The sequence below is a fragment of the Herpailurus yagouaroundi genome, unplaced genomic scaffold, assembly GCF_014898765.1.
Source record: "Herpailurus yagouaroundi ecotype Mexico unplaced genomic scaffold, PumYag 165, whole genome shotgun sequence".
NCBI classification, from domain to species: domain Eukaryota; kingdom Metazoa; phylum Chordata; class Mammalia; order Carnivora; family Felidae; genus Herpailurus; species Herpailurus yagouaroundi.
The window spans coordinates 205,838-216,491 of record NW_024412406.1 but is presented as its reverse complement, the minus strand read 5'-3'; the positions used below and the strand labels follow the sequence as shown (position 1 = coordinate 216,491).

At 38.1% G+C, this 10,654-nt stretch overlaps 1 protein-coding gene across 3 annotated transcripts in view; it reads right to left on the bottom strand.

Moving 5' to 3' along the window:
• Positions 1-6,296: 6,296 nt before the first annotated feature.
• The window catches only part of CNGB3 (cyclic nucleotide gated channel subunit beta 3), a 162,017-nt gene continuing 157,659 nt past the window's right edge, over positions 6,297-10,654 (bottom strand). For 2 of the 3 annotated variants that reach the window (XM_040487445.1, XM_040487447.1), the window contains 3 exons: positions 9,531-9,677; positions 8,917-9,091; positions 6,297-6,614 (listed from right to left, as the gene is read on the bottom strand). In XM_040487445.1, coding sequence (XP_040343379.1) covers positions 6,354-6,614; positions 8,917-9,091; positions 9,531-9,677 — 583 coding nt within the window. In that variant the 3' untranslated portion in view covers positions 6,297-6,353. The remainder of the gene's footprint in view (positions 6,615-8,916; positions 9,092-9,530; positions 9,678-10,654) is intronic. The other variant, XM_040487446.1, reaches the window with a different exon arrangement.

Genomic DNA, 10,654 nt, shown 5'->3' with positions numbered 1-10,654 from the left:
GAAGAAATAGAAAATTTGAACAGACCCCTAACCAGTAAGGAAATCGAATTAGTAATCAAAATCTCCCAAAAACAAGAGTCTAGGGCCAGATGGATTTCCAAGGGAATTCTACCAAACATTTAAGGAAGAGTTAACACCTATTCTCTTGAAGCTGTTCCAAAAAATAGAAATGTAAGGAAAGCTTCCAAACTTTCTATGAAGCCAACAGTACCTTGATTACAAACCCAGACAAAGACCCCACTAAAAAGGAGAACTATAGACCTATTTCTCTGATGAACATAGATGTGAAATCCTCAACAAGATATTAGCCAACCATATCCAACAATACATTAAAAAATTATTCACCACGACCAAGTGGGATTTATACCTGGGAGGCAGGGCTGGTTCAGTATCAGCAAAACAATCAATGTGATTCATCATATCAATAAAAGAAAGGACAAGAACCACATGATCCTCTCAATAGGTGCAGAGACAGCATTTGACAAAGTACAGCATCCTTTCTGTATAAAAACCTTCAAGAAAGTAGGGATAGAAGGATCATACCTCCAGATCATAAAAGCCATATATAAAAGACCCAATACTAATATCATCCTCAATGGGGAAAAACTGAGAGCTTTCCCCCTAAGGTCAGGAACAAGACAGGGAGGTCCACTCCCACCACACAACCAACACAAAGAAATAAAAGGCATCTAAACTGGCCAGGAGGAGGTCAAACTTTCACTCTTCGCAGATGGCATGATACTCCATATGGAAAACCCAAAAGATTCCACCAAAACCTGCGAGAACTGATCCATGAATTCAGCAAAGTCACAAGATTTAAAATTAGTGCACAGAAATCGGTTGCATTCCTATACACCAATATTGAAGCAACAGAAAGAGCAATCAAGGAATTAATCCCATTTATAATTGAACCAAAAAACATAAAGTACCTAGGAATAAATATTAACAAAAAAACCTCCCAAAATCTAAACAAAAACAACCTATACACTGAAAACTATAGAAAGCTTATGAAAGAAATTGAAGAGGACACAAAAAAATGGAAAAAGATTCCATGCTCCTGGATAGGAAGAACAAATATTGTTAAAATGTCAATACTACCCAAAGTAATCTACATATTCAATGCAATACCTATCAAAATAATGTCAGCATTCTTCACAGAGCTAGAACAAAAAATCCTAAAATTTGTATGGAACTAGAAAAGACCCCAAATAGCCAAAGCAATCTTTAAAAAGAAAACCAAAGCAGAAGACATCACAATACCAGACTTCAAGATGTATTACAAAGCCATAATCATCAAGAGAGTATGTTACTGGCACAAGAACAGACACTCAGATCAATGGAACAGAATAGAGAACCCAGAAATGGACCCACAAACATATGGCCAACTAAGCTTTGACAAAGCAGATAAGAATATCCAATGGAATAAAGACAGTCTCTTCAGCAAGTGGTACTGGGAAAACTGGACAGCAACATTCAGAAAAATAAACCTGAACCACTTTGTTATACCATACACAAAAATAAACTCAAAATGGGTGAAAGACCTAAATGTAAGACAGGAAGCCATGAAAATCCTTGTGAAGCAAGCAGGCAAAAGCCTTTTTGACCTGTGCTGCAGCAACTTCTTACTCAACACGTCTCCAGAGGCAAGGGAAACAAAAGCAAAAATGAACTACTGGGACCTCATCAAAATAAAAAGCTTCTGCACAGTGAAGGACACAATCAGCAAAACTAAAACGTGACCAACAGAATAGGAGAAGATATTTCCAATGACATGTTCACATAAAGGGTTAGTATCCAAAATCTATAAAGAACTTACCAAACTCAACACCCAAAAAACAAATAATCCAGTGAAGAAATGGGCAAAAGACATGAATAGACACTTCTCCAAAGAAGACATCCAGATGGCCAACCTACACATGAAAAAATGCTCAATATCACTCATCATCAGGAAAATACAAATCAAAACCACAATGAGATACCACCTCACACCTGTCAGAATGGCTAACATTAACAACTCAGGCAACAATAGGTGTTGGCAAGGATGCAGAGGAAGAGGATCTCTTTTGCACTGCTGGTGGGAATGCAAACTGGTACAGCCACTCTGGAAAACAGCATGGAGATTCCTCAAAAATTAAAAATAGAACTACCCTATGACCAGGCAATTGCACTACTAGGTATTTATCCAAGGGATACAGGTGTGCTGTTTTGAATGGGCCCATGAACCCCAATGTTTATAGCAGCACTATCAACAATAGCCAAAGTATGGAACGAGCCCAAATGTCCATCGATGGATGAATGGATGAAGAAGATTTGGGGCATATATATATATATATATATATATATACACACACACACACACATACATACATACATGGAGTATTTGGGGGATATATATATATATGGAGTATTACTCAGCAATCAAAAAGAATGAAATCTTGCCATTTGCAACTACATGGATGGAACTAGAGGATATTATGCTAAGCGAAATTAGTCAGAGGAAGACAAATATCATATGATTTCACTCATATGAGGACTTTAAGATACAAAACAGATGAACATAAGGGCAGGGAAGCAAAAATAATATAAAAACAGGGAGGAGGACAAAACATAAGAGACTCATAAATATGGAGAACAAATAGAGGGTTACTGGAGGGGTTGTGGGAGGGGAGGATGGGCTAAATGGGTAAGGGGCGTTAAGGAATCTATTCCTGAAATCATTGTTGCACTATATGATAACTGATTTGGATGTAAATTTAAAAAATAAATTAAATACAATGGTAAAAAAATGATTACAATACTGTAATATAATACAAAGTAGTAATGAAAATACAAAATATAAAAAAAAACTAAACTAATAACCTGCACTTTCTTTTGAAAACCTTCATGGCTGGTGTGATGGAGACAAGAGAGAGGAACATTATTGTGTAGGATGACTTCCACTATCATAATGGAATCACTGCTATCTATTGGCTTAATGGAATCTTTTTTTTTTCCATGAAACTTTAACGGATCCTATGCAATGATCTAGATTGAAGCAAGGCATTCCTAAGTTTACTCCTGTATGGAAAAGCAAAGTACTGTCCACACGTGCTTTGAAGTGACAAAAAATATGCTAGTGGCAGTTGTGGGGACCTTCAAACATCCCAAAAATCACTTTCTGCCAAACGCCATGGTCTGAGAGCAAACAGTGAGCTTGGGAGACTATCACCCCACAATCCTGCAGCGTGTGCATGCACACCAGAGAGAACAATTGGTTCAGTTGTGATCATGTGATGTTTGGCGTCATGTACTACTTTTATTGTAAGACATCACTTGTTTTTTAAGTTAAAATTTATTAGAAATGTTTGCTTGTCTTGCGGAACACTCGCAGAACAAGTTATTCGCAATCCAAGGTTTTGCTGTATAGGGAAGAGGAAAGCAATGGAGAGACAACATCCTGTACTGTGGCAGGCAGCATGGACAAATGCCAGAGGAAGAAAGGTAGGTCATAGTCCAGAAAAAGCAGGAAGATGAGTGTCAGTGAGGAGTATGTTTGGGGAAGTGGTAATTAAATTTGGATAAGTAAGATTTAGGACGGACTAGTAGGTTCCTGAGCAGGGAAATAACATAGTCAAAAGGGGTTGCTACGATTTGAACGTGGTGTCCCCTGCCTGCAAAACTGACATGTTGAAATTCTAACCTCAAAGGTGAAAATATTAGGAGGTTGGGCCTTTGGGAGGTGCTTTTTCCCCATGAATAGGATCAGTGCCTTTGTAAAAGAAGCTCCAGAAGCATCCCTTGCCTCTTCCACCTTGTGAAGACCCGGTGAGAAGGAGTCTGCTATGAACCAGTAAGAGGGCCCTCACTTTACAATGCTGCGTCATGGTCCTGGACTTCCAAGCCTCCAGAACTATGAGACACAAATTTCTGTTGTGTATAAACTACCCAAACTGTGGTATTTTGCTATAATAGCCTGAATGAACTGACAGTAGTATTTTAGAAAGATCTGATTTTTCCCTTTAAAGGGCTGAGAAGGTAGATCAGTGATTAGAAGAGATTGTAAGTAAAAAGTGTATGTTTATTTGAATTGAGCAGAAAAATATGTACTGAGATGTTAGCACTGGAACTTAAAAAGAGGATAATTAGAAATATTTAAGAAAGAAAAAAGATTTGGTGATACTATATAAACAATGGAAGGGCTACTGATTACTCTTATATTTTAGTTTGAGGGATAGGAAAAATGAAGATGATATTATCTAAAATAGGATAGTTTGGGGGTGCCTGGGTGGATTAGTCGGTTAAGTGTCTGACTTTGGTTCAGGTCATGATCTCATGGTTCATGTGTTCGAGCCCCATGTTGGGCTCTGTGCTGATAGCTCTGAACCTGGAGCCTCCTGCAGATTCTATGTCTCCCTCTCTCTCTGCCTCTCCCCCACTCACTCTCTGTCTCTGTCTCTCTAAAAAATAAATAAATAAAAAATTTTAAATGGGATAGTTTGTGAGGGAAAATAAGCAGCAGGGAAGAACATAAATTGAAAAGGTGTTATATATTTTAATTTATTTATAGGATGTAAGGGGAGAACACATTATTCACAAATTCAGAATTTTTTCCCTATTACTAGACTTTTTTCAAGCTCTATTTCCACATTTTGTTTCTTCCTTTTCTAATCATTCTTTCTACACGTGAACTTCCATTAATCAAGCAAGTGCTATTTAACAGTTTCTCTCCATTCCCTCAACTCCTGAAAAACATCAACCAACCTTTTGTAAAGCTTGCCATGTGTTTATGATACTCAAACACTGTGTTCAAAAATGGTGACTCAACCAAATGGTACATTTTATTATAGTGATCGATTTATACATGGTTTGCTGAATGTATCTATGTTGTAGGCATTTTGGCCAATATGATTTGTTAAAATCCTCTCAGCAAAGTGCTGTTACAATGACCATCCTCTGGGACTTGGGAATAGCCTTATTATACAGAACTTAATGTTATACACTAATGGCATTTATTAGAATGGAATTCTATATATATTATTACTTCCGACATCAGCCTGGCTTTTTTAGTCTCCTCACAGCATGAGACTTTAGTAATTATGCTAATGTTAGCTGATTCATGAGGACAACTTCCTAAAGTGCACTTAATTAACTTGGAGATTTTGTAAACATCTGTACATGTAGGTTCTGCAAATTGTAGGGATATGTCAATCTGACATGTGTACAGTCTGTCTTCCTAACCTCATCACTTTTTACTAAAGCTGAAAACAATGAGAAGCTGAGATCTGGCACCTTTATTTTTTTTTTAAAAATTTTTAATGTTCATTTTTGAGACAGAGAGAGACAAAGCATGAACGAGGGAGGGTCAGAGAGAGAGGGAGACACAGAATCTGAAGCAAGCTCCAGGCTCTGAGCTGTCAGCACAGAGCCCGATGCGGGGCTCAAACTCATGGACCGTGAGATCATGACCTGAGCCAAAGTCAGACGCTCAACCGACTGAGCCACCCAGGCGCCTAGAGATCTGGCACCTTTAGAAGCAAACGCTTGAGGAAGATTCTGAGAAACATCACTTTAGCCTACCTGAAGATGGGGATGATTGGATTCCTCCAGTCTGAGTCTGTGGAGCCAGATGAGTTAGGCAGACTGTTGCCTTTTAAGTTGGTATGAGGGAAAACATTCAAGTTTGTTTCTTTAGCAAAGGGAATGAGTTTTCCAACATGTCGCTACAATATGATATTTCCCTGCGGGTTTGTTAGTACTACTGACCAATATTCCTCCTCAGGGGACTTTTCTGCAAGTCAGATTTCACATCCACAGATTCCGTTATCTCTGCTTCCCTTCAATTCCAACTGCTGGATTGATATGATATTTGAATGACTCATCATCCTTGCTTGAATGAAAATCACCTGATGTTTTATTTTCGACATTTTATTGAAATCTCATAATCCCCTACAAGTGAGAAATAACAGTACCATGCAAGACTTTCACACACACACACACACACACACACACACACACACACTGAAGAGAAAAGGTAAGTGAATCACTTCAGAGCCAATCCCAAGCTAATCAAAATGGAGGAAGAAACATCATCAAGAAAGAATGGAAGAGAAAAAAACCTTACTACATAAAATTAGGAGAAATACCAATTGCACAAAGCTAATGACAATGGAGAATAGGGATGGTTTTGAAATAATCTTCTTATTACTACTGCATAAGATCACACTCTCACATAAGTTCTAGAAACTAAGCCAGGGATTTGTCTATGGATTCTCAGGGGTCCTGGCAAGGTCTTTTCCCCTCATTAATTTAAGCTACAATCCTGGGTACAATCTCTTTGGGAATTAGCTAGATTACATCTAAAGATAATCAAACACTTATTGTTTAGCCTTTTCTTTAACTTCAATCATCAGAACTTCTTCCCCAGCCTCTGTAGAAGGAGCCATACTGATGATAAGTGATTGATGAGTAGTTCCTCTGGGTAAAGCTGCCCTTCTAATTGACTGGGGCATTTCCTCTGCTGTAACAGAATTTGCTCTACATCCGGAGCTGTCCTGTGTTTTCTCTACTGGTTCTCTTCGTTTATCTTCATATTCTCTTCCTTTACCCTCTCCTTCTTTGGAGTTTTCACTTTTTTCCTGGAAGAAGTAGTTACAAAAAGTTGGTTTTGAAATCATAATCAAGGACATTGGAGTCTTATGATTAATATTCAATGGCTAAGGATCACCACCAAGACAAAGACTGTCTGAATTAAGTTAATGTGGGAATCATGTCTGCCTTGCATTCTACTATCATTTGACAGCTTTGTGATGTGCTGAAGAAGGAGGCTGAGCTGTCACATTTGACAGTGTAATTCTGGATTGCATTTTTGTCCCTGAAAAGGAATTCTCTTCCTATTGGTCCTCATGCTCACTGAACTATTAGACTTAGTGCTTAGGACTCTTTGCTTTAAAAATATGTACTTATTTATTTTATGAAGATGAAATTTTAAATATTTATTTTCTAATAAAAAAGTATTAACCAAATGCCATAAAAATACTACAGAAAGTATGGTTTTCCTGTTGCATAAGCTCATGGGAGAACCTCAGGGAGAAACTCATATCTCTTTCCCCATACAGTCTTATTTGTCCCACGGGTGGTTGAGCTATATGGTTTTAGAAACTGTTATGCTTAGTATCATCTGTAGAAGTTTCATAGTAAAAAAACATACTATGCTCTGTGCTGATGATATTTGGGGTCAGTTTAAGAGAGGCTCTTACTAGGTATGAATGGCACATATAAAGTTGAGAAACTTACTTAACATGTTGACACATATTTCTTTACCTTGTAAGTCTTTTACCCAGATTATTATGTTTTTTAATTTTTTAAAAAGTTTTATATATTTTGAGAGAGAGAGTGAGAGCACAAGCACATGAGCAGGGTAAGGGCAAAGAGAGGGACAGAGAGAGAGGGAGAGAGAGAGAATCCCAAGAGGCTCTGCACTGTCAGTGCAGAGCCAGATGCAGGGTTGGAACTCATGAACCTTTACAGAGATTATTATTTCTATGCTGATTTGGCTTACACTGTATCCCTAATTTTCACCATAGTGCTTCTCTGTGAAAAGGAAGAGGCAAGTTTTAGTCTCTTGAGTGTGACTGGTTTATAATATTTGCTTTACCAATTTTCTGAAAGATCCAGTCAGCCATTTCTTACAGTTTAAGAGATAACATGACTAGATTCAGAAAACCTGCATCCCTGCTCTGTTTTTCAATAGCTGCCCCATAGATTTATTATAAGAATCAAAGAAATATGAAAATAAAGACAGAAAAACTGTAACATTTGAGTATCTTGACATTTCTAGGAATTGGGAGGCAGCTCAGTATAGGACTACAAGTGTGAATACCTGAGTAATAGTTTTCGCTCTGTCACTTTTTGTGAACTTATCCAAATAAATTGAGCTGTTTCTTCATCTATAACATGAAGGGTTTGGGTAAAATCTGTGAAATTATTTCTGGGTTTAAACATTTGTGATATATAAGTGATTGAATATTTGTGAAAGTGGCTCATTGGTAAAATGTGCTATATATTTATAGGTGTATATGTATGTTTATACATAAACAATTGATTCTCATTATTCCTGGTAGTTTTGTTCTATACAGCTGCCACAAACACAGAATTAGCAAATACTGAACCATTGCTCCTAGGGGTAATGCAGGATTTGGTTCGTATGAGGCTCTGGCCACATTTTTGTCAAAAAATCAATACATAACCTTGTTTTATGAGTATTTCTGTTTAGGGACATTTATTTAATGTATATTGTTGATTCATTTTATTGAACTCATGCCCAACAGCACTATAACTCATGCTTGAATGAAGCTTATCTAACACATGTCCTTTGTCTGTAAGGCATATCAGAAATTTTTGTGCTTAGGATCACTAGACAGAACTTCAGCACTATGCACCGCAAAAATGAGGAAAACATAGCACTTAAATAGATCATGAAAATCACTTGTTTACAGTGTGAGAACTGAAATAAGAAGGTAGAGTTGTCTTCTTGCTCAACTTCAGCTGGGGACATGTGCATTGGGAAACTTAAATTTTTCACTGCTCTGCACATATGTATGTTTGCAAATGACCACATGGAGTATTGATTTTGGGATTACAAAGAAATTTCAGCAAATAGGCAGATTTGTGAATATATCGAATATATAGATAATGAGAGTTGAATGTTTGTATATACATATATATTAAAACCATCTATAATAAACTGTGAGGATTAAATGTAATGAAATATGAGGATATAGTTTAGACAATAATAAGTGCTATAAATAAAGTAGTAATTATTCACATTAGATGCATCCAAACTGTCCCAGTATTTGAAATGGAATTAGAGTAGGAGCTTGTCTGGGTATACTTAGTTCAATGATCTGTTATAGCCCTCAATTCACTCTGCCTCATTACCTGGATGGTTTGTTCCCTCTTCATTTTGAGTAGTCTTGTAAGACCTGCTTTTCCTGTGCCTCCCAGGAGAGCTTTAAACATTTTGGGTGTCTTTTGTTTTGGTTGGAAGAGAAAAGCAAGTCCTTTTCTTGGAGGGGATTCCTCTGTGCCTGGAGCCTTCTTCTTTAGAAGCACACTTGGATGGAAGAGAAAGGCTATTTTAGATAGTACCATAAAAGTTCTGGAAAAACCTACCAGACACTGTCTTGTCTCCTAATCTGTGAAGTTTTCAATGGATATCTGCATAAACAATTGTTTGTTGAATGTTTCTTATGGAGAAAGTTGATCACTGCCATCATAATATAGTTCTCCTCTTAGATATTACAGTGTAAAACCAACTCTAATTTTTTTAAGCTTATTTATTTTGAATGGGGGGGACGGGCAAGGGAGAGAGAGAGAGAGAGAGAGAGAGAGAGAGAGAGAGAATCCTAAGCAGGCCCTGTGCTGTCAGTGCAGAGCCCAACATGGGGCTCAATCCCATGAACCTGTGAGACTGTGAACTGAGCTGAAATCAAGAGATGCTGGACCTACTGAACCACCCAGGTGCCCTTCTAATGAGGTTTTAAAGGTTGTACCTGGCTTTCTTCATGAGGAGCTTTTCAGAATCTGGATAATGCACTAGAATTTCTTGGAGGGTCTTTTTGTCCAGAGTTAAAAGATTGGCAAACCCATGGGCTATCACATTGGCAGTTCGACGGTTTCCTCCTCTTGCTGCTAGAAGGCTGTAGATAGAAAGGTGAATGTTTGCCACCAGTTTCACTCTCCTTTCACCAAGATCTTTTAAAAAATGGATTTACACTGCTTCAGAGAGGTGAAGGTGAGAGTTCAGGTGTAAGATGTGGTGGTGATGGAAGTGGCAACAGTTTTCAACATGTTTTGTCTATACCTCCCACTTCAAATGAAGGATTTGTAGCCATCAGTGCCCCGTGAGATTCTCCCTCCCAGATTCCAGAGGCACAAACTCCTGTTGAACTGGGTATCTTCTGTTTGCTCCTCCAGATTCACTTTTCATCCTTCCCAATCCTCTCTGCTCGCCAGAAAGCTGACCTCTGGAGGTCTGCCCTCTGACTTGCATCTGAGTTCAGCCAATGGGAAATAGCAGTAGGAAGATGGAAAACAGGAGGAGTGTGGTGTTGGAGCATTTATTCCACTGTTCATTCCTTGCCAGAGCTTATGTTAGCAGTAACTATAGTTCTCCACCAACATCCACACCTCCTGACATGTGGCCATCTTCTAGAAGTATGATTCTCTATAGCTCTGTCTTGGTTCTGGTAACGTACCCTCCTCTTGCCCCCTTCAGGCCTAGCTGCAGAAAAACTTCTTTGCTGTTGCTAGCTCCAGGATGCATCACCATCCCTTGTTGGATATACTGATGTTTCTCCCAATTTCCTTCTATTGACTTTTGTCAATAGTTCCTTCTTAAAGTCTTCTTCATTACCTTGTTTGAGTGTACTTTCTGTTTTCTGCCTGGGTTCTGTCTGATATAGATCTGACATCAAATCTTAATGGTGCCCTGGTTATATCTGGTAAATCCAATCTCTTCTCCTAGTTAACACTCAAATTGTCTTGGTTCTCAGTATTGTAACCTCTCTGTAGTATAGTCCTTCACATATAACTTCCCATTAGGAGTGTCAGTGAATTCTGGGCTTTATATCTCTCAGAGACATAGCTGGGCATTTTGTATTTGAGAAGTGATGAA